The sequence below is a fragment of the Delphinus delphis genome, chromosome 3, assembly GCF_949987515.2.
Source record: "Delphinus delphis chromosome 3, mDelDel1.2, whole genome shotgun sequence".
In the NCBI taxonomy this organism is placed as follows: domain Eukaryota; kingdom Metazoa; phylum Chordata; class Mammalia; order Artiodactyla; family Delphinidae; genus Delphinus; species Delphinus delphis.
This window is the reverse complement of record NC_082685.1, coordinates 96,058,451-96,083,148: the sequence shown is the minus strand read 5'-3', so window position 1 is coordinate 96,083,148 and position 24,698 is coordinate 96,058,451. Positions and strand designations below refer to the sequence as shown.

At 38.1% G+C, this 24,698-nt stretch overlaps 1 protein-coding gene across 1 annotated transcript in view; it reads right to left on the bottom strand.

Moving 5' to 3' along the window:
- Nucleotides 1–3,096: 3,096 nt before the first annotated feature.
- The window catches only part of ELL2 (elongation factor for RNA polymerase II 2), a 71,167-nt gene continuing 49,565 nt past the window's right edge, over nucleotides 3,097–24,698 (bottom strand). Inside the window, exons 5-12 of the mRNA XM_060009133.1 lie at nucleotides 18,350–18,609; nucleotides 15,507–15,631; nucleotides 15,257–15,344; nucleotides 12,927–13,494; nucleotides 10,280–10,346; nucleotides 6,798–6,969; nucleotides 4,792–4,836; nucleotides 3,097–4,700 (exon numbers count right to left, since the gene is read on the bottom strand). Coding sequence (XP_059865116.1) covers nucleotides 4,584–4,700; nucleotides 4,792–4,836; nucleotides 6,798–6,969; nucleotides 10,280–10,346; nucleotides 12,927–13,494; nucleotides 15,257–15,344; nucleotides 15,507–15,631; nucleotides 18,350–18,609 — 1,442 coding nt within the window. The 3' untranslated portion in view covers nucleotides 3,097–4,583. The remainder of the gene's footprint in view (nucleotides 4,701–4,791; nucleotides 4,837–6,797; nucleotides 6,970–10,279; nucleotides 10,347–12,926; nucleotides 13,495–15,256; nucleotides 15,345–15,506; nucleotides 15,632–18,349; nucleotides 18,610–24,698) is intronic.

Sequence of the window (24,698 nt, the reverse complement as noted above, 5' to 3'; positions counted from 1 at the left end):
GCCGATCTCCTTCCAATAGCCCACTGTTAAGATAGCACACATTTGAAAATAAAGGACACACACGTTTTCTCAAAAAGTATTTTGGCATTCCTTCAAATTTATCATTTCTAACAAAATCAACTCACTGAGAATGATCCATTAGGTATCACTCCAACACCCACATTCTAGTCTCCGTTGAATCAAGAGTCTAGCCCTGTGTGGTGTTACTGGACTTGTCACTTTGTGATGGTTACCCTAACCCTAAATAGGTACCAATATATGAGTGGCAGTATGGAAAAGTGGTTAAGAACAGATACTGGAGTCAGGCTTCCCAGTCTCCACTGTTTACTAGCTGTGTGATGGGCAAGTGTCTTAACTTCTCTAAGCCTCAGTTTACTTGCGTATAAAATGAGGATAGCAGGGTTGTGCTGAGGAGAAATGGGACAATACATACAAAGCGTGTAACCCACAGAAAACCCTCAATAAATGGTAACTGTGATTATTGTTCCCCTAGGAGATACTGCCTTTGGAGGGGATGTCCTCCACTTGTAAAACAGGCAGCAGGGGGTCCTGGAGCAAATACCCTGTGTTCCCACTTCCTAGAGTCACCAACAAGTAATAGCTCTGTCCCAGGAAGATCATTTACATTCGGGCATCAGAGAGAACTTTGTTGTGGCATGTTTTTTTCTAAGACAAAATTAAGAGCCTTGAAATGAGACAAAGGAAAAACGAGTACCAGAATTGCAAAGTTAACATTTTTATTGAACTGAAATTGGTGTAGAACAATAGGGGCCACCACAGCTGCTGAGCTCAGTTAACTGAAAAGTCTCTGTGACATTTTACCTTGCTAACATGGTTTGGGTAGAACAACTGAGAAGCAGCATAGATATATACGTATATATTTTTAACACTTCAAAATATTTTGAAATGAGTCTCATAGCCTTGTTCAGTTGTCAGGTTACAAAGAACATTGATAACATCTTCTGTTGCCTTCATTTAGTCGTGTCAGTTAATATCTTTTCCCAAAAGATTCCTCTCAAAGCTGGCTATAATTTTTCCCCATCTGGTATAGAATAAAAGGATTTAGTAACACTTAGGAAGTAATAAACAGTAAGAACTTTAAAAGTAGTAAAGGCAAAAACCACTCATATGTGACTCAACACTCACACGGCTGGAAAGACAAGGAACTGGCTGAAGAGTTTCAGCCAAGTTCCAGAAACAAAGGACGCACTAGTGGAAGGGGTAAGGCAACCAAGCAGAGTGTCGGAACTGATGGACCATTTGTGTCTAAACCTCATCTCAACACCTTGCTTCAAACATGAAAATATGCATTTGTTTTACAGAATAAGGTGAAATATTTTAAGGGAAAAGAAAACTATTAAGGTTAAAAGATCAATCAGAGATGAAGGAAAATTAATACTGGATTTTTATAATCAATGCATGGAGCTATGATATCAACTGACCACACCAATTACTTTTGTGAGAGCAAGTACTGAACATCTATCACTACTTACAGTTGAAAGTTAACCCCTCTAAAGTATTCCAGGGGAAATAAATAACCAACGAGATAGGAAGTGAAGTCCTCACATAAAACAAAACCACATCTAGTTAATGTTATTTTGGGTTTGTATTAAATCAGCTGCTCGCTCATTCTGGAGTTAATTTATGGTTGTTGGTAAAAATCATCAAGAGTGCTTCAAATTACTTAAGATGAAATGTGATGAGCAAATAATAACACAACTCATTGTCTCATCTTGACAATGCTATTTTACACTTACTACTTCTCTCAAAAAACCCCCAAAAAAACAAAAAACTAAATAAATTCTACCAGAGTAACTGATACTAAGTGGCCACCCATTCCTGCAGCAATTATTGGAGAGAATCTAAAAATCTTGCAGTAGGAGATGAAGAATGATTATAAATATCTTAATAGGCTCACGCCCATCTTTAAAAGAGATGCAGCCTTAGGTAATAGCAGAGGCAGAGATTCACAACTCTCAAATTTGCAACTGATGATAGATACACATTTTGCAAGGATCTGCCCAATGTACACGACAAACATCTAAATTAAGGCTTTTATAGGTAGGTGGTCGAGTCTACGGGTGTGCAATGCTGGATTTTCATGAAGCATCTCCAGCTTCCATTATTACCCAATTTGTAAACCAGAAGATGTGCTGATGTAGATGGGTAGGAGCTCCAAGGGCTAACAATTAGCCAACTGGAAGGTTTGCCTTGTTTGTAAACAAGTTCTAAAATAAGCGTTAGCAGTGAAACAACTGAGAGGGTGCCACAAATGATGTAGAGAGGAAAAGTGAGTTGCACCTGCTGACAGGGAGGGGCTTAAAAACCAAAGCCAATAGCCGAACCTCTTCAGTTCAAGACTCTGAGATTTAGAGACCTAAAGGTTTATTGTTACTTCCAAGCCAATTGTTCTCACACTTTAGCTTGCAAAATCACTTGGAGGATACTTATGAAAATGGGGCTATGTGGGCCCTATCCCCAGAGATTCTAATTTGGGTGATGCAAGTGGTCCAAGCACCTTGCTTTTGAGAACCACCACTCATAGCAAGTAGCAGCACACTATCTTTGATTAAAAGGCCATGATGTCTAAGAAATGACACCGATGAGGTCATTACCTACAGACAAATCCCTCAGGAGACTCTACCGTATGATATGAGGACCAAATTTATCCCCAATTAAGTTTCCTTTACTGCTTTTTTTTTTTCCAACGGAAAGTTTGATATCAGTGAACGCTTAGTAATGATTGTACCAATTCTGAGGTAAAAGGAAGAGCACCAGGGATCTCAATGCTAAAAGAAAATCGAATTCCCCAGGAGGTCCATGCTACGTAGAAATCAAATTGCTGTGGTAATGTTAGAGTTATAGTGCACAGGGTCTTGTTTCAGTCTTTGTAAAGTATACTTTTGTATACTTTTACTATATTACCTACTCTTTCCTGTTAATGTTTTAGAAGAACTCCGAAGAGTAAGTTTCATCTACACGCTCTCTCAGGTTTTCTGGACACCTAGAAGAACTCCGAAGAGTAAGTTTCATCTACACGCTCTCTCAGGTTTTCTGGACACCAACATTTTCTGGTTTACAGTGATACACAACAAAGTTATTTATTTTTTTATTGTTTTGGATGCTGGAGACAAACATCTTTATTAAAGATACCACCAAAATTTTGGCAAACATTTCAAAACATATTTGTAAACATAATGCTTCCCTTTTAAACTGGCAGCACTTTGAAAAACAATACGATAAGACAACACAACTTGAATCAACATTAGTTCAAAATCCTTATATTTTTGACCACATAACTTATGTTCCCACATGATAAAACAAATGATAGTTTAAATCAACGTCAACAGATAAACTCCATGAAATGAAAGTTTGTGCTGTTTGATGAATCACAGTATGTTATGGTTAAATATATCCACTCTTTTTTATATTCCTGGCACCCAGGATGAAAAAAAAAAAAATCTTTAAATATACATTTCATGTAGGTAATAGCTTCTTTGCATATCTCTCTTCAAAAAATACTTTATAGCAGTATATAAATAGGTTACCTACACGTTTAATTTTATAATTTTGCCCCAAACTATAGATCTGTTTCATTTTCATAACATATCAATTTTGCCCAACATTAATAAAGTTGACAAACTGTTGAAATGGAAATGCTTTTGTCTTCCACGATAGAAGTAGCAATTTGATAGGAAAAAAAAACCTACAGTAACACTCATCAGTTGTTTCACCTGAGCGTTTGGCCTACTGAGAGTAGCAGCTTTTTTCCTTCACGCACGCTCACATCCACACCACCTCTGCACACATACAGGTCGAGCACACGCTTTCAGACGCTGGTAGGCCACAATGTGCTTCCCATTGCTCGAATCAAGTGGGAAGCAGTGTAGCTAATGATTAACCACACTAGGTACACAACTAGCAAACACCTTAAGGCAACCATTGCAATGGGGGGTTAATTTGCAGGGCAGATTTACTGTTCTAGATCAAGTCAGACTATATATACACATGTGTATATAGATCTATACACATACACACCTTTCTATTTCTTAACCCTCCAAAACAATGTTTTAAGTTTTTTTGTATTTTGTGCAAATTTCTAAATGTTCTACCATTTAAGGCAAAGAGTTCATATTAAGAAAGGTCAGAAAATAGGCTTATGTTTATCCAAAAGCATTTCACCTTGTACATTACTGTTTTTTTTAAACACACATAACTTTGAAGTGTGGACACTAGATCCCCAATATCTAAAAAAAATCATTTCTAATGACAAACACAGTTTTTTAAGGAAAAAAATTGATTTGAAGTACAGACACTGGATCCCCAATATCTACAAAAAAAATTATTTCTATTGACAAACACAAGTCTTAAGTAGGAAAAAAGGACCAGAAAAAAGCAGCTTCAAAAATGCAAGGAAACAAAGTAAAATGCGGCGGGGGGCGGGGGGGGAAGGTAACTCAAGTTTACTAATACTGAAACTTCCAACAGGCAAAGTTTCATTTTTTAGAATTTGAGAGCAATTCATTTGGAATTTTAAATAAATAAGCTTAAGTTTATTCACATCTTCTGGTCCAAGCAGAGCTCTAGTGCCATGACTCTGCTTGCTGTTGGTCAAATTCACCTATTAGTCTTTTGATGTGAGCCAGCTTGTTATGAAGATACTCGCATCTGTATTTTTCTTCATGGTAATTGGGACTAGACTGTGGATGAAAAAAAGAGTGAGGAGTAAGACTGTGGAATTCATAACACTTCTCAACTAAAGGTCAGAAAACTAACAGTGATAATACCTACCTGTTTTATCTTCTGATATTCTTGTAAGACTTCTTCATGAACACTCTAGAAAATTAATAATTAGAAATCAGAAGGGAACTTTTTTCTTTGCAATGTAAACAGATAACACACAATTGGCAAGGGTGTGGGAAATATTAATGATGGAACTGTAGATTGGTACAGTCTTTAAGGAGGGCAATTTGGCAACTGCCGTTAAAATGGCAAATGCAAAACTGACTCAGCACTTATACTTTTCTTTCAGATTTAATTGTGAAATGACACATGTACAGGGTTACTCACTGTAGCACTGTTTGTAAAGCAAAAGAAAGTAAACAAAATCTAAATGTCCATTAATCCATACAAAGGAGTACTAAGAGGCCATTAAAAAAGGGGAAAGTGCTTTATGTGCTTACATAAAAAAATTCTCTAAGATATACATTGTCTAGTGAAAAAAGCAAAGTACAGAACAATTTATAAGTTTGGTATCATTTGTGTATAAGGGAGAAATAGAATATTATATCCTAGGAATTTTTAATGAAATCTGATAAATAATGTATCATACCTTAACTTACTGGAACGTAAGACAATGGTGGATCTTATAAATGATGACATCTTAGATTCAATTACATATGGTATATTTGTGAATTTGCTTGTGTATATATATCTTATAGTCAAACAGACCTCTGAAAGAATACGATGGAAACCAGTAATACTGATTGCCTCTCGGGAGGAAAATTGGGTGGTAGGGGAAGAGAGCTAACCCTTATGTACTACATAACCTGTACTATGGATCTAAGCAGTTTCCAAATGCTAACAGTTATTCTGCACAACTCTATAATCACCTCACTTTATGGATGGGGATTTTGAGAATTTTCAGTCAAGTTAAGTAGCCTGCCCAAGGTCACACAAGTAGAGCTGGGAATCAAAACCAAGCAGTCTGGCTTCGGAGCCTGCTCCCAACCACTAAGCAATTCTCAGAATTACATTTTAGTTTAAATATAATCATGGTATACAGGTAAATAACTATATAGAAAAAAATAAACCCAAAACCATATCACTGACCTCTTGCACTGTCAACCACTCACTCCTCTGGCAAAGTTTTCTATAACTCTAGGCAGCTTGTTTAAAAGATTAAGGCCCACTAATAGAAGACATAATGAATCTCTAGGGCACGGATGCTCCCAGGCTGTTTCCCCATTGTGGGAAAACCCACCCCATTTTCTCATGTAGGTTCCTGTCAGAACAACAGTGGGCTAGGAAGGAGGCACCATTTGCGGCTGTGAAGTGTGACAAAGTTATCTGTCATACACAAGGAGGGAAACATCCAATTATATCAATCCTTTGGCTAAGAACTCTAAGAACAATCAGTAGGCAGGTCAGGCTTCTACTGCTCTTTGTCAGCTGTAGTAATATTACCACTTAATGTAGGCAAGTGAAAAGAGATTAATACCTGTTAACAAATGGCAGTCTCGGGAAGCTGGAAGCACCATGCTTTTCTTCACTTAAACCCCAAGCCTGAGTGGTATTAAGCCCCCTTTATATTCTATGCCAGACTGAGGTTTAAAAAAATTTTTTTAAAAAATTTACTCGAAATAGTAATTTTGGGAAGTAGCACCAGATGTAAGAGCTATAGTCTAAGTTGAGTTGGCAATGCGGTCAAATATTTTGATGCCAAATCTTGCTTTTTGTTTTTCCTATTTTGTTGTCTGTATTTTTCTCAATACACTATATATTATATTACAGTAAGTATGTAAGTATATATTATACATTTTATACATATCATATTGTATGAAAATATCGTTTTTTCACTGGAGGACATATAGGCTCATCATGTTTACTTATTTTCAGGAACTATTTCCAGTATTTATTTTCCTAGCTCATTTTAAATGAAGGCCAGAAGCTGCAGAGAGGCTGGTCTGAGAGAGGACTTGCTCTGAAGGCTAGGAGGGTGGCTCAGGATGGGAAGGGCAGAGAAAGAAAGAAGGTAAAATACAGAAGTCAGTCCATCTAGGAACAAATGTGTTTACCTGATACTCTTTTGAGCCTGGAGAAAGGCGCTTTCGCTGTGCATCCAGTTTGATAAATCTTCTAGCCACCGTCTCCATCCTGGCATGCAAGGCCCTATACTCATCGTACTCAGCATTGAAGTCATCCTTGTAATTCTGGCGTTGCTCATAGGAGACAATAGCAATATATTTTCTAATAAAAAAGACAAACGATAAATGGAGAGGAGCTACAGAATAAACATGATGCAGAAGCCTGAGATTTAAACCAAATATTTAGAAACTATATCTATGCGTGTTTCCCTAGACTGAATGCCGCTCTGCCACTGCTTGCTGCCTTGTCACTCCTTCAAAGACCTTCCTGGTAAAATTATCCCACAGGAGAGTTTAAGAACTTCAGTGAAGAAGAATAAATGTGAAAAAAACCATGGTGGAAATGGAATTAAAGTGCAACTAGAAGACAACACTTACACACATGTAGCTTCCTAAACCTTTCTCTACCCCAAATAATTTACTACCATGCTAGCGGCAGAGGCCAACCCATCTGTTACGAGTCACATGGGGACAGAAGGATTGGAGGGGTAATGTGAAACCGGGAGAATGTCACAGTCACTAAGTGCTGAAGTCAAAGCTCTTTGTAGACCTGCTGCTTTGTTTTATCATTTTTTAAAAATGAGAGACCAGAAAAAATAAAAAAGGGGAAAAAAAGGTATATTTCTCTAGTTCTTTTCAAACACTTAATGTCATACTCTGTGTAACAGAAAGCCAGTTTTATAGTATTAGTTTATTTTCTTAATAAAAAGGCCACAAATGTTTTACTTCAGGGTGTGAGTATCTCTCGGGACCTAGTGAATGAAGGCCACCTTCCCAGAGTGTCAGTTTATTCAGTGGTGGTAAGTCAAAACAGCATTTTAATATCAAAGTTAATATTATTTGTTTGTGGCTCTGGGCCTGGGTCTTTTTGTACTCTGTGCTCCTGTCATGGAATGCAAAATTCCCTTCACTTTTTGAGATAAAAATGGAGATTTCAAAGCAATTTCAGGCAGGTGGCAGGAGCTTCAGGGTGCTCCAGTGGGTATACACATACTCTTCATTGTGGAAAACTTTGGGAGTTCAGTCCTCTCCAAAATGGTTTTAGACATTCTTACCAGTTTTATTTAAAATGCAGTAGCACAGATGCCTAGTTGGAAATGTGAGAAAAGTGATGCAGTGAGCAACCTTAATGTCCTCATTAATATTTTTATTCATGCTGAGTTAGACAGTGTGGAGGTTTAATTTTCTAAGTGTAACTGAGACAGTGGTAGTATGCTGATTTAAAGCTGCCCTGCTAGTGTCCTTGCTATAAAAGGAAAACCACCAGCCAAGCAGTGAAACAGGCCTCTCTAGACACGGGCTGTCCTGACTGCAGACCAGAGAGAGCCCAGGGTGGGGGGTGGGGGGGGCGGAGAAAGAGGTTCCTGGGGATAAGCATACATAAGCAAAATGGCTAAACTGATCGTGAAACTCAGGTTCAATTTGTTATATAAAATATTTATCCCACTTTCTCAAAATCACACCTGAGGCCATACCCTCCATATTTTATTTAATAATTCTCTTAGGGAAAAGTACCAAACTGGCCAACAGTTGTGTTGCTGTTATAGAAGATTATTTGGTTATACTGGCATTTGAATGAAAAGCATGTCACTATTTTTAATAAAAATTGTTATGGTTCTACAGCTGGCTCTTAATGTAGTGATGGAATAAAATGTTAAATACTTTGGATAATTCACAACCACAAGTAACAGAAGTATTCTTATTATATAAAAATTAGGAATACTGTGGTTAAGTATGAATTATTCAGAGGTTGATCATTAAAGGTTTTATAGTATGTCCTTTTGGTTTTCTTAAGAAACAAGTTTAAGTTCTGTATTTTTAGTGATTTTTCTGAAAATTCATGCTTTCTCATCATTTTAAGAAAATTTGCAATGTTTATATAAGATAGCTTTTGTTAAAATAAATTGCTCTTAAGCAAACAATCACATAGGTTATGTACTTTCATGATTTTAAAAGAGCTAGAAAATGACAAACATACAGAAATGCACTGAGGCAGATGCAGCAACCATCCGTAGATCAGTACGTTAAAAACAAGTTATTAAATAAAGAATTAACTGCTTAAGTTGACAAAACACGGCAACACTGAATCCGTGGGGGGAAGGTTAGAATCATTTTTCAGTCTCCCCACATGATTTTGTCCTATGTAACAAGTATACAGCACTATTACAAAAAAGAGAAATTCAAATTCCGTCATAAGAGAATGAGAGCACAGTACTGCAGCTGTTATTTGAGGGGGCCAACTTTCACAAGACTTTTAAGGAAACGCATTTGGAGAGGTGAATGCCCACGTCAGTGGAGCCAGGCACTGTCCCCCATCCAGCCCTTCCGGGGCCAACGTAGTGGCAGCAGCTTTTCCAAGCTCCCCGACAGAACTCTAAAACCATACACCACCTCAGATGAGAGAGTACTCAGCATGGTTTCTTGGGTTCCTTTTAGTTAAGAGATGATAACCAGCATTACGGTTTCATGCTATATCATTCCCCAATAAGTATAGCTTTCACCACTACTGTTAAGCAAAAGTAACACACTTTTAGTATAAAATGTTCTCTACTCTGGAAATGAACATTTCATGGGACATGGAGTGCTAAACTTCATAGTTTAACTTTGTCCACCATGAGATGCTACTGATAGAGAAAAAAATGTTCATACAGCCCAGATTCCATTTCCAGTCTACATTTAAGCTATTTGTATATTTGTTCATTTTCAAAGCTATTGGTAGGCAAATCTGTTTGCTCTTTCACTCTCCATTTTTCCAGGCTTTTGCAACTTAATTATTTTCTTCTTACAGAAGCCTCTGAGTCTGTAAAAAAGCTAGAATTATGTGTCCAAGTTATAATTTCTGTGATAACCAGTTACAAAAAAGTCCCCAGCTTAGCACTGAGCAACTTGTTGTCATAACAAGAAAAATACTATAACCGGTATTAAAGTGAAATGATCAAATTTTACTGCTCCTCTTAAAGTTAATTCGATGGCAAAGCTTTATTTAAATAAAAATCCATCTGTCTCTACTTGTGTTAACTGCAGAGGTTTAAGTACTTTATCACTAATAAACTGTCCCTTTGGGGGGCCCAAGTGAATGACTGTGCATTGATAAACTGTTTGACTTTGAAGAGTCAGATCCCTGAAATCTTCCATAACCAAACGCTTGGCCTGGCCCCGGAACAAAGGACAGGCTTCTCTATACTTAAAGACCACCGAGCGGAGCTCACAGCAGGGAAAGGCACAACCTGCTCAAGCCAACACGGGTGGACTGGGGACGAGCAGGCTTAATGGCAGCCTTTCAGTTGCAGGGGTGGCTCCAGGACTCTATTTCTGGAACTTCCTACTTTTCTGATTTGCAAATTATGAGAAAAGAATTTGCAAACTTTCTAAAATTAAATAGTTCTCTCCCATCAGCAGACATCTGAACTTACATCAAATAATCTGGGAGTTCAACTGTTGAAGAAGCTTCCGTGGAGGCAGTGCAATCCTCTTTAACTCCTACAGAGAAAAAAAATTCAAGCGTTCACCAAAGGGTATGGTTACAAAATGCCTATAATTCTAAAATAGATCAGAAACATCTGGAACACTTTTCCTCAAATTCTATTCTTCCATCTCAATAAGCAATAGTGAGCAAGGAATACAATTGAACAAGAACAATAGAGGCCCTATGACCAGCGCCAGCAGAACCGACGCCAGGCATTGAAAGCACCCTGGCTACTGCAGTGTCTGCACAATAAAGGAATTCCATCTTAACCCAAGGTCAATCTTCTATTCTTTCAACAACAGTTGTGGCATCTGCCCAGCAATTCAAAGATTGTGGTGGCAGATGCAGCCAGACAACGGGAGATACAAACTTTACATCAACATCTACTTTTCATAGGATTCAAACAAGGCAGATAAGATAGTGAAGTCAGGTAGCAGACTATTTCGATGGCTGTATTTTTACTGCTATTCTTTTTGTATGAAGACAGTGGAATTGGGCAGGAAGTTTTCCTATCAGTTTAAAGTAATTTAAAATAAGTTATTAGTGAACACCAATTTTTACTCCTCTAATCTCTAACCCTCATAATACTGCACAGATTTGTTTTTAAGAGGACAAAATAAAGTGCCAGTTGCTCAGGACTGCACTGTGATAGTGTATAAAACCCCTCAGTATTCCATTTGTTCGAAGGTACCATTTTCCAGAGGGTATGTTTAGACTTTTTTATGAGGTTAATTTTTTATCATTCAAAGTAGAATTAAATTAATAACTCGAACCCAAACCCTGCCTGCTAGCAAAACATACATGTTCAATATAAAACAAGTGAGAATTTAATAATTTCTTGGTTTAATATTTTAAAGGACAAAGCGCACTAAACAAATTATGCAGACTCTGTGGGCTTATTTTGTGTGCGTGCGTGTGCGTGCGTGCGTGTGCGTGCGTGCGTGTGTGTGTGTATTTGATTCAGGCTTAGGTAAAAGCTTGTTTTTACAACAGCCTGAGCCTTAAAGGAAAAGGCATCAAGTGCACATCACCTGGCTTCTCCTTTGCCACAGACACCAGATAAATTGCAGTAGAGCAGAGGACGTAGGTCTGAATCTATCCTCAGTTTGTGATAATCTCGATTGGCTTTGAAAGGTACTACATCCTCAGTGAAGGATTCAGAGACTAGGCCTGCTTCTCTCGGTTTCCAGCTCTGAGAAAACTCGAACTCTGCTATAGTGCTCAACATTCTGGGATCCAGTCTCTGACTCAGGATTACCATCTGATGGTGGGAAGTGTGGAGAGTGGGGCATACCCAGGAATCTGGCTTACTAACTCTGAACATGAAGTTTTAGTATCTCTTTTTCTCTTCCTGATCTGGCAAATTCAAGTACGATAGTGTTTGAGGGAAAAAGCTTACACCTACCTCTTGGGCCACTATATACTACCATTCTGATCTACATATTTCAACAGATATGCTTTGACAAGCAATATCCTCAATCCAGGTCAATAAAGGTACTGCATCATACTATTCCATAATCAAAGCTTCTCTCCTATGGTAAAAATGGTCAGTTAAATCTAAGGATTACAGACTTTCAGTACTGTGGGCAAATTACAGAAAGATAAAATTCCTTAAAGTCTAATCATTTAAGGTACTTTTTCTGAAGTTGTATTTTCCTGGGAAATTTTACCTTAGTTATGCTGGGTTTAAAATGGGCAGCAGTCCTAAATGATGGTTTTGAATCTTCTGTATGTTGGTATGCAAGACATTAAGTTCTATATATATAAAATAAGAGAAATCTAATTGTGTCATTAGGTTTTAAAGATCACTACCCTCAGGTAAGCAGTCTTTCTACTGATTAGCTTTTCTTTAGAGGTAAAGCATTATTTTAGGCTTCTTTGGGTCTCTAGATATTTGGCTTTGAAAGCTTCCAAAAGCTTGAAATGGTTAAATTTATTAATAATGGTTGATGTTTGCTAACTAAAACAGTGTTCTCAAAATTGAAAAAAAAAAAAAAAAAACCCAAGATCGATCAAGCTAATCACCAACAGCCTTGCAGAAGACAAATTGCTTTCACTCTGAATGAAGATGATGTTATGGATCTGCATATATAATTTTACCTCGCCTGTTTTATAAAGAATTTGACATTTCCCCTGTGCTATTATTAATTAAAGCAGGGTTGACCCTGCTTCTTGGTAAAGAAGGACCTGAGTACTTTTATTGCTAATTGTGTGTCTGGTTAAATCAGTTCAAGAATGGCATATAATAGGTCATGTTGAGGTTGTACAATACTGTGACAGCTCTGGAAAAGCACAACAAAGTTCACCTTCTAAAAGGGGGTCTTTGGAGGATGACAGGGTCATTTTCAAATGTCACCATCTTAAGAAACATAGAAACTATGTTTAATAGTTGGCTAAAAAGAGACAGAAAATGACTGCTGTAAAATGCAAGAAAAAAATTTGCTCAAAAGGACAATACTAAGATTAATAACTAAACGGAAGGTCATTTGATAAAAAAGCATTACTAATTATAAGCAGCATAATCTCATACTCAGGATAGTCTGCTCTTCCCATTCATTTAACCCATGTAGTTGGTTTTTACAAATGCAAAATACCTTCATTGGAATCCGGACTGGAGTTGTTCAGCTTGGCAATTTCCTCTTCTCTTTTAAGGTCCTCTTCCTTTTCCTCAATCATCTCAATGTCGTGCTTTTTTATTTGGTCCTTTTCCTTGTGTCTTTTAGACTTCTTCTTGGACTTTTTGTGAGACGAATGGTTTTCTTCCATAAGCTTTGGACATTTTAGTAGAACTGAACCAGGTGGTAAGGTTTCCAGAGAAGTCCTAGAGGTATATTTGTCTTGCTGGTCCTCATAGATACTACCGTTTTGACTAAAACTGTCAACAGGTAGGTCTTGAGTCCCCCGGCCTTCTGGAGTGCTAGGGGAATTGGAGTGAGAATTTACAGTCTGAGGAGGATTGGAGACAGGCAGGTGGGTTGAAGGCAGCGGTGGAGGCGTGGGGATGGCAGCGGCTGCAGGGGGCAGCGGGGGGCCTGCAGCAGATTTTTCACTGGTGGGATTCAAATGACCATTTAATGTTGGCGGCACTCTATTTGTCAGGTGAGATATTCGAGCTTTTTTATTCATTAAAGGATCAATGAAATCTGAATCTAAAAGCCGTTTCTGGGGTGGGGGGGGAACAGGGAAAACAGATGAGCCAGTTTGCACTAAAATTCAATACATGTGTCACTCGTTACTAGAAGAACAACTGAGTAATTTTATTCATACTTAAATTTATAACCAGTTTAAATTCATTACCAGCACTGTGTTAACCATCCTCCAAGCTTAAGCACAAACAATCTACAATAAATTTTCATGTCTAATGTAAAAAAGCAGAATCTGGCAAATATGTTTCTTGAAGTACTTATACTTTCTGATCATACAGCTCCACCCTAAGTTCCTTGAGACACTAGGCCAATTTATGTGGATTATACCACTCAGGAGTATATTAAATAGAGGTGGCCTCCTTCCTCTGCTGGCCACAGCTGACCTAGTTATATTCAGTGAGAGGAAGAAGCAATTTTTAACATTATTGGTTGTCAGAACCAACAAGGGTTAAGTACAGGGCAATAAGCCTACACTTACTTGATCTCTTCGAACGTGCTAACATGCTCCAGTTATACATATTTTGGCTGTCTTAAGATGGCAACAACCAGCACATTCAGAATAATTTCTCTACATATCTCTATCATTGCTGAAATGCCATCCAATTTTTTCTCCCTTAAATATATCTTTTCACTGAATTGGAAGATAAGTCTGAATAACTAGTCCATAAAAATTATATGGAGTTACTATTTCAAAAAATTTCAAAAATCATGCTAATATTAGCCCAATCCAGCAACAACAATAACAGTATTTAAAATAAAAAGGAAAGTCAGATATTTGAAAAGTACAAAGCATACATCCAATGTAATACTGTGGCTAAAACTTCAGCTTGAAAGAAAATAATAGTTAATCATCACATTAATTTATTCTGTGTTGAATTTAGGGCCACTGATCTCACACCTAGTACATAATTAGATCAGAGTATAAGTAGCTTTACAGTAGTTGGCATTTGAGGCTTCTGTAGACAACATACATGCAAGGAAAGAATTGCTTTTATTTTGTTCCTCCTCTGTTCCTCACAATAGGTTTCTAACATTTTCTGACACGTGAATAGCCTTTTGCCCAGGGCACGCTTACTGTTCTCAACACATCTGTCCTGTCTCCCTAAGCCTTGGGAGGGGAGTCCAGAGAAAGGAGCACTCTGTCAACAGCACTGGGGTAGAGCGGTTTGTCTCACTGCCAGTCTCAAAGACCTGAGAGAGTTCAAGGCTGTCTGAGAACCAGGTGGGCTTGACCTCTTATGTCGCCCAGGATCTCCCCATCTTTTTCCAACTGAATCTTTGGGGGGAAACTCTAAGCTGGAATGGAGTCGCACTGGAATATTCTGATTGGGATCTAATCAAAAAGTACTTTAAGAAAACATATGGAAATAGCAGAGTTTTTTATTTGCTTATTTTAAAAACATTTTTCCCCAAGAACGTGCTTCAGATAAATTTAAATATCTTCTATTTTCTATATAATCTAAGACTGGATATGGGACTGGATAAGTTAGTGATCAAATGGAAAAGTAGATAATCTTGCAACAAAACGTGAACTTCAAGGATTGAAAATCAGAGTAGACATTAAGTACCTTGACTTAATGTAGTGTTATATGGTGAAAAAGAGTTCTGGGCTGGGAGCTGGGACCTGAATTCTAGAGTAAGCTCTGCCGTGAACTTTGGGTAGGGAAGCTGTGCGGCTTTTCTGGGTCTCATTTCTCTCACGTATAAATCAGAAAACCTGAACAAGGTGTCCCCTAAAGTCCATTTCAGGGCTATGATTATATAATTTTATGCAATACCTGAGGAGAAGATGCAGCGTCTCTACTAGAACATACAGGAGATTCTGAACGGCTGGTGCTGGCAGCATTCTGAGATGGATTTAGTTTTCTGGAAAGGACACACATGTTCCAGTTAGGGGGACAATTTTCAAATGTTCATGATAGAAAGCCTACCCTTGCTTCGTTTTTCCCATCTCAATACTAAAATAACAATGACTATAATAATTACTTATTTGCATAATTTTTAAAGGAAAAAAAAATAAGAACGTACCTCGAGAGCACTGACTCTAATGACCGTCTGTCTATTTCATTATATCCAGGCCAATCTCTTTGGAGCTCTTTAAAAACATAATCCTTTAAGGTGTATGAGAGGTCCTTAGGATTCAGATTGGCTACCTGGTACATGGTGTGAAAAGAGAGCATTAGTTCTTTTTGCTATTTCTTAACCTAAAACAGGCAACCTTTTGGATTTATACTGAAAATAACTATATCAAATGGCTCCAAGGGACTGCTAGCTTTGCATATGCCAGATCTCAATAAATGCTTTTTGACTTCATTTGGGGAATTAAATAAAACTTTATATACATAGTTAAATATTTTTTTCCTGGATGGCCACTGCATTTGTTAAATAGTAATCCTACATTATGCAAAAAGTGGAGGAAGATTTTTTCTTTTAATCATTTTTTTTTCTAGTCAAAGGAATCCAAAACAGTTTTCTTAACATCTTCATTATTTATTTCTGGCTATTAATTCCATTACTTCTGAGTTACAAGTCCTTGATCACTTGTATTAAGTAGAAACCAAACAGTGCCCATATGTTGGTTTACAAACTTTCCTATCCAGTAATCAACAGAAATTATCTCCATAAACAGTATCAATTCTGATAATCTTGTCTGTCATCTTCTTGGCTTGCTAAGCTTGCTCGTTATAGCTGCCAGTTCTCCTGAAGAACCACTCTTTCAAAGTCCTTGAAATTCCCCCAAACCAATAAACGGAAACAGAAACGAAAATAACCCCCACATTACTGTTATTATTTGCAAGTGTAATCTTTTCTTATCCCTTAACTACGGTTCTTTGTGTATCCAGGCTCAGGCTCCATTAACAACATGAATGTATGGATTCAGGGGCCGAACCACGAGTCATTTTCAATGCTGGCAGAAAGATATTCTTTTCATTCCCTACTGGAATGGTCTTTTTTAATAACTTCACTTCTTTCTGTGTCTTCTAAAAGTACTATAAAATATAATATGATAGTTTATGCTTTTCCCACAGCTCAGCTGAATACTAACATTAATGTTGATATACAGTAGAAAATGTTAGGTTTATCTTAAAATTCAAATTTGCAAATAAATTAACATGAGATACAACCAGATTTCTCGAAGTGGAATAAATACAACCATCTTACAATCTATATTCTGCTAGCTCCTAAGTTATAACTCTAGCTTCAACTGTCCTCTGGACACCAGACTCTTATATATATATAACTACCTACTGAATATCCATCTCCATTTGGATATGTCTAATAGACATCGTCCAAATAGTATGTATGTAAGACAGGATTCCTGATTCCTCTGCATACTCTTGTTCCTTTTCCATCCCTCCCCATCTCAGTCAATGGCTCAATATCCATTCAGTTGCTCCATTTAGTTGGTCTGGGGCGAAATCCAGGAACTGGCATTTTAAAAAAGTTCTCTAAGGGATTCTAATATGGAGCTAGGATGAGACTATGCTCTAGATTCTATCAAATAAACAATAGTAATGATACTCATATCCCACTTGCTCAGGAATTAAGTATACCTACATTTAAAAATTATATCTATACACATATTCATGATCACATGACTACTGACATACATCAGTAGCAGCCTCTGGGTGAACTGCCTCTGCCATCATTTTGCCCTCTCATCCTCTAACCTAGGAGGTAATTTACAACCTTTCTGGAGATTCAGTCACCAAATATTTTGACTTATAACCTGAACCTCCCCGCTTCCCCAAATAAAAAACTGAACACACACACACACACACCTATACCCTCATCCTCATTCATTCTTTCATCCTGTCTCTTGAGCTCTTAAAACTGCTATGTGACACATGGGTTTAAATTAAGTGTTTCCAATAGTGCTCAAATGACTTAATAAGATCCCTGAAATTGCCAAAGATACCTTGGGGATTGGTTAACCCAGAACTGGAGATTATGGTTTTACTCTTTCATGACATTTGGTATCATGTCTTGAATATAAGAGAAAACAGATGAAAAGGACTTAAAAATGTTATTCTTTGAATAATACATGAAAACCTGCAGGTTTATTTTATTTTATTTTTTAATGACAAAATTTAAGAACAACTTTGGAAATGTTACTGCTTTAGAAAAAAATAAAGAAAGCAGACTTCCATTTCTGGTGGACTTGAATACTAATCAACATTTATGACACAAAGTCGTTCTAAAAAATACAGGAAGCTACAGTCTGATGAACTGTTGATTTTAACAAAATTACTTACTTTTATACTTAAGCTTGTGATTATACGGTAACTGATCAGTGCTAATACTTTACATATTCATATCCTTTAATGAAGACAGGTGACTGATTTCAGCATACCCAATGGTTGAAAAAGGCAGAGTATTACAGGCGAAAACAGCATGCAGGGCAAGACACATCCAAAACTATTTAGCAGGTAAAAATAGTCTAGCTTATACCGACCAAAGACTGATAAAAACACATTGTATAATTTCACCTACATAAACCAATAAAAATTATGGCAATAGTTGAGCGGATTCAAGACTAAAAGCAGATAACCAAAACTTCATTTACTTTTTTTTAATGGAATTTCAGGGCAAAGTTTGTTTAACCCAAATGAAGATAATGACTCGAAACTTGATAATTCAGAAGGCTCTAACTTATAAAACCTAGTATAAATGTCTACATTTCAATTAGTTTTTAATTAAATGTTTAAGTCAGGATGATTTAACTTAATATTCATATACCATTGATCAAAACAATCCTGAAATTTCTCTACCTCAGTAATAATGATAACAACAATAACGGCAACAAGCCTTCTTAAATGAACTCCCCAACAAGAAGGTAAGCAGAAGGAACTCTCTCCAGCCGTCCTCACCTGTTGCAGAATTGCTCCGAGGGAGTTCTTGTCTTTCTGATTGACACCGTCTTTCTGCAGTCGAGCTAGCAGCTCAGGTTTCTTATAGGCCTTCAGTGCCAGTAAGTGAATCACCCTGTCCCGATATGGCCGCTGGGAAACACTGCTGCTGCTATGTGTCTTTCGAATGGTATTTGCAGGGTTCATGGGGGTTGATCTTTTCCTCTCAGGCACTGCATCTGAAACAGCTTGAGGTGCTTTCCGAATTTGCACTCTTTTCCCTAAAGTCCAGTAGAAATGACATTGTTACACATTTGCGGGTGATAATATAGTGAGCATCTCAATTTCCACAACTCTGATTTAGGTACCTCTTCATTCTGGAAGGAATAAAGACTTCATATTTCAGTTTTCACTTTAAAAAGATATGCAAACAGAAAGCATTCTGAATAAATGGCCTAAAATGTAGATTCAGAACTTTCTGACAGAAGCACTTATTGGAATAAATATGTATTATAAAACTATTTTGGCCACTTAGCTATACACATGGATAATAATTAGTGACACACACCATAGCAACACACTGGAAATTTTAAGGTTGTAGGCATTTGATGTTAAGTGGAAATAAAGTAATCTCCATACTCACCTGTGCTACTTACAGAACTTAAACCTACATATTGTATGTCATTTCGTTGGCAGATAGGAATACAACGAATATGTGAAATGTGAAAAATACCTGTCTATCTCACTAAGGACACACTGTTGGCTGAGCTCAGTCATTAGCTTAATTTCACAGATTCAGAAGCCACAAAGAGGAGAGTCAGGCATAATTTGGGGTCAACATTCACCAGGGCATTCATGAGTGATATTCCTTTTCAACAGATATAACATACTCTAGGAGTCAAAAAGCAAAAACAAAACCAATCAACCAACCAACCAACCACACAGTCTAAGAGGGCCAGACAAGCAGATCTCTCCTCTGTGGTGCTGAGACTACAAGGTGAGTTAGAGGAATGGAAAGTGCTAAAAGCAGGCATTCACACCATTTCTGCACAGGCCAGTGCCATTCACATAATTAACACACTTTCTGCTCAAACTTAACAATGACAAGTGTTTGGCAAGTGGCTATTTCTAGAAAATACTGTGGGCTGTAGTGACCTGAATACTGTATGGATGTGTGAAGCCAACAGTACATGGCTGGTCACTGACAATACCTGGTAACCATTCCTTGCTGAAGAAAGAGAGATTAGAATGAAACTGTATTAGACCCTCGCTTTATGATTTCTGAGGTGAAATCTCATACATCACTACTAAAGCTTCCAACTCTATGCCCATTGGTTAAAGAGGGGGAAGAATTGGTAATGACATACAAGGTGGAACAACTGCATTAGGGACAATACTAGCAATTAGAAACAATGGATAAGTAAAAGCAGTCTCTAAAGCGCTGTTGGCTTGGGTGAAAACAGCTTAATGGGGCAGGAGCTTTACTGAATAGTAGTTCTGTCCATGCTGGGTTCCCAAGGCCTGGCCAGAGGGGCTGTTTGTTTGATACAATCCTACCTAAAGGAGAAAGAAAGGTCTCACTGGCTCTTATATTTCTTTACTATCTGGACGTAACCAATTGTAAATATCAGATCAAAATACTGCACAACAAAGGAACTCAACATTAAAGGGTCACTGCCCAGTGGTAAGAAAAGCTATTAAATTAAGGTACAATTAGAGATTTGGAGATAGATTTAGATCTGTTTTCTGTATTTTTCTTAATTCAGAGATAGTTAGATCAATGTCAGATGTGCAGGGAACTAATATCTACCTTGCACCAATTATGGGAAGGGGGAGGGACACCGTGCTAAGAGCTTTACACATATAAAGTCTCATAAAGTAACCTGATGAGGTAGGCCTTGGTCCTATTTCACAGATGAGAAAACTGAGGATTTCAATGGGATAAGCTCAAATAGTAGAGTGCTGACTTAGCACTTGGAAGGTTCTGCGATTAATACCCAAGTTTTCCTACTTGTACTTCTTTGTTGGAAAGGTTTTATGAACAAATGCCTAATGTCTGCCCTTGCTTCATGTTAGGCTGCAAGCTTCCTGTAGGCAGTGCTATGGCTGCTTTGTCTATCAGCAGACCTAGATTTTGATGACTTGCAAAGTGAAATGACCAGCAAAGTGTCAAAGTGAATGACAGCAAGTGAACAAGCAGACAGCAGAGGAGCAGAATCAAGGTGGCCTGTGCTGTATTTTTGCACATTACCAGGCTGCCAGAGCCTGAAGACACAATGAAATTTCTAAAGTGGCAATTGCAAACCTTCCAACCCACCACTTCTCAGTTGCAATAGTGTTAGCAAACAGTACTACTTCCTTGAAATTTCAATAGGAATTTTTGGAAAGAAAGAATAGAGTTAGGTCAGACAAGTTTAGGAAACGCTATCAATTCCACACTCCCCTCCCCCTTGAAACCTGTTTAACTTCTACTTCCCCAAACCAAGCTGACTATGGATCCCTCTCCCACACTCGTCTCTAGGGAGCGGGATGAGCAGAGAATGGTTTTTAACTAAACTCACATACACCATGACTGGTCATTTAGAATGAATTCAGGCCAGCAAGGAAGGCAAATACAAATAAAAACAAAAACAGGACTATCACTGTGTTGCAGGCTGCCCTACCTCTTCTGTAGGTCTCACCAACCTCTGGTCCACAGTCTCAGGAAAGCCCCTAGGTCTCCTGAGTTTACCCCACCCTCCCAAAGTAGACATAGGGCTACCAAATAAGGGAGGTTCACTTTGCCCTTAAAAGGGGTCAAAGTATGATGGCTAACAAGAAATTAGAATCTGGACAGGGATGTGACAGCATTGGAGTCTCACCTGGGGCCTAATGCTAGGCTATCATTGGTCCATGAATCTCCTACCCACAAAACACTCACTTCACCTTTACCTCATTTTAAACAGCAAGTTGTAGGGTAACCCATTTCTTTCAAATGATGAAAGAAGAATCCAGCCACACTGGGCCACAGAGTTTTGCACAAAGATCACTTGCTCCCTGCCTCCCCATCAATTTGTGCCTATTCAACCAGGAAGGAGTCCTCTGATTTAAGGTAAGAAAGGCTATAAATGAAGAAAACATTAGTACTCTAAGCAGTTACAGAATTGAGATGCTAAAGCAAAAAAAGAGCAGGAAAATGTGGTTCAAAGTGGGCAGAAGAAAGGTTTTATTTTTATTTTTTACATTTGCCTCAGAAAAGTCCTTTTAATAAAGCCTGTGGGAGAACCTAATTCTCTTTCCAGACCCAACTGCTAATCAATTCCCTGGGCTCCTTATATAAACAGCAGCAGCGGGTCGGACAGAGTTGGGTAATCTGGGACTACATCTGAACCGTTTTGTTTCATAACAAGGAGTCCACTGCTAGCTTCTCCATTTAATATGAGATGGTAAAAGTACTTAGCCCTCCGTCTAATGACTCTGAGTAAACAATCTGAAAGGAAGGTGTTAAAACAGACAATCAGAAAGAGAGCAGGGACGGCAACCATCTTCTGCAGTTGTTTTTCTGTTCTGTGGAACCTAACTAAAAACCCTGGCAACACTGACCCAAGGTTTTAAAAACACTGGCAGGACCTTGACAGTGGTGTGACTCTGTCATGGTTAAATACATAATCCACTGCAATGAAATCCATCTCCACTACTTAGCATTTGAGATCACTTCTTCAAAAGGTTTACTATCAAAACATATATAAACAAGTCATAGACTGCTAGAACTACAAAGGACCTTAGATGTTATCTAAGTGCAAAACCCCTTATTTATTTTTTATTTTTTTATAAGTTTATTTATTTATTTATTTATGGCTGCGTTGGGGCTTCGTTGTTGCAGGCAGGCTTTCTCTAGTTGTGGTGACCGGGGGCTACTCTTCGTTGTGGTGCCGGCTTCTCATTGCGGTGACTTCTCTTGTTGCGGAGCAAGGACTCTAGGTGCACGGGCTTTAGTAGTTGTGGCGCACGGGCTTAGTTGCTCCGCGGCATGTGGGATCTTCCCGGACCAGGGCTCGAGCCTGTATCCCCTGCATTGGCAGGTGGATTCTTAACCACTGTGCCACCGGGGAAGCCCCAAACCCCTTATTTTAATATTTGAGAAAATTAAGGTCTCCAGATGTTAATTGATTTGTCCAAGGTCACTCAAACATGTACTAACATCAAAAATAAGGAGGATGGGGGGAAAAGTTGGGAAAACTGGAAAAAGGATCCTAGAAATCAGGTTGTTTGGGTTATTTTATATACCTAAATAGATATTAGGTATATAAAATAACCAAAATTTACAATTCAATAAATTTCCAGAATTTAGATAGGAGTCAGTGAGCAGACTTAAGATACTGGTAAACTAGAAGTGATAAGTTTCTTTTTTCTTTTTTTTAAACAATGGGGAAGGATTATAACAACACAACAATGCTCATCATTGATATCAATGGCATAACTAGAACTGGAAATATTACTGAAGAAATAATAACAATGTTTTCTAGGTTAAAGCTTCTCCTGTGCTCCTCTCCAGGCAAAACAGGCCTTCCCCCATTCCTCACCCCAAGCCCACTAGAAGGTCACAGAAGCTCACATTCCTGGTTGCCTAGGCAAGCTGACCCCTAAGAGCACAGCCTTCCCTTCCTTAAACTGGGCTTGTGCCCTAATTCAACTATCAGAGGACTGGATGATGCCACCATACCCCCCACAGTGAGACCAACATTATTCCTATTTGTCCTCTACTCGGGCTGACACTATTAAAAGAAACCTTGCTCTGCAAGGCTTCTAAGCTGGCAGAGGTCAGCTTTTGGTGTCATTTTATATGATATATTCAATTAAGAACTAAAGAGGTATCTCCTGTTGTCTTATGAAAGAAACATAACTTGTTAATGAGGCCAAACTCTTATCATTTGCTATTTGCTGATACCAACAACTTGATATGTAAAATGGAGAGGCAGTCATAACCCAGCTCATGCGGTGATTGTGAGATTTAGATGAATAACTACATGTGAAGTGCTAACCAGTGCCTTGTGCATCGCAAGCACTCAGGAAGTGCTGAGTAATATTAATATTGAAGGGTGACTGACTAGCGTTTTAAAGAACTAAATGGGTCAGTTTTGAGATACTGAAAAAAGCAGGAGGATACAAACTGCCTGGAAGGAAAGAAACATGGTAAAGGCCTGGCAATGGATACAGTTAGAAGAAAAAGATCAAAACATGCCATAACAAGGAAGAGTAAAAAAATCAAAAAGAAACACCAGAAAAGCCAATCCAGATACTAGTCTTTTGCTCTACTGTATTCAGAATTGATTAGTCTTTTCTTAGGAGTAGTGTGTGCAGTTTGGAATTCTGAGGTGAAGAACTGGAGGCAGTCCAGAGGAGAGCAATAAAAATAATTAAAGGCTTGGGATACAGGCCATATTAAGGAAAGTTAAAAGGAGCTGGGGTTACTTGACCTAGAGAATAAAGGGCTGAGGAGGTTAATGACAAGATTTAAGACCAGAGAAGAACACTGCTGTGATGGTGAGTAGCCCAGGGCACAGAGGACACAGCACAGAGGAGAAGGTTAAACAGAGCACTTGTCTGGCAGAGGTCACTGTGGGGCTCTGCAGGGGGGGAACATATGTGTGCTCTTCTTAAAATGGCATAGATGTAATCTGGTTCAGATTTAAATTTAGATAACCTCAAATTCTATGTGGTCACTCTAAAAAATGTATATAAATTATCTGTAGTGCCTATACGAAACCCTGCAAGTTCCAAAATTCCCATACCATCAGGGCATGTATGGCCTGTGTAATTCTGGGTGTTGAAAAGTCTCTTGTGTAAGCTGGGAATGAACTGTACCGACCCTATCAAAACAAACAAAAACACATGGACATAGGGGACGCCCAAGGATCTTTCAATGGAAAAGTACGGTGATCATTGCTAATTTTCAAGCTTTGGAGTAAATCAAGGTGAAGGTTTTCAGATAGTTATATTGGGAAGAAAAAAGAATCATTTTGATTGCTGGAGTCTTCTATTCCTTTGTCAAACATACCAATTTGTCTTACTGTTTATAAATTGGTAGTATTGGACTTAAAAAACACTCTCAAAGCAACAGGGACGGCAAATTCATAGCGTGCACTTAAATTTAAGAGCAGCAGATCTTGTACATTTTTAAAACAATTTGAGATTTAGCCTACTAAAGTTAATTAAGTTACCTATGAGAATAAAGAAAGAAAGAAAGGAGGTTGGAAGTTGTTACCTCATTCAGCAGGAAAGAGAAGATGAAAAATCTCACTGCTAGTAAGTTACTGGGCAGAAACTGGGCCCCGTGGGTACAGATACCTGGGGAAGCCATGAATTGTTGTTAAACCAAACTAAATGTATC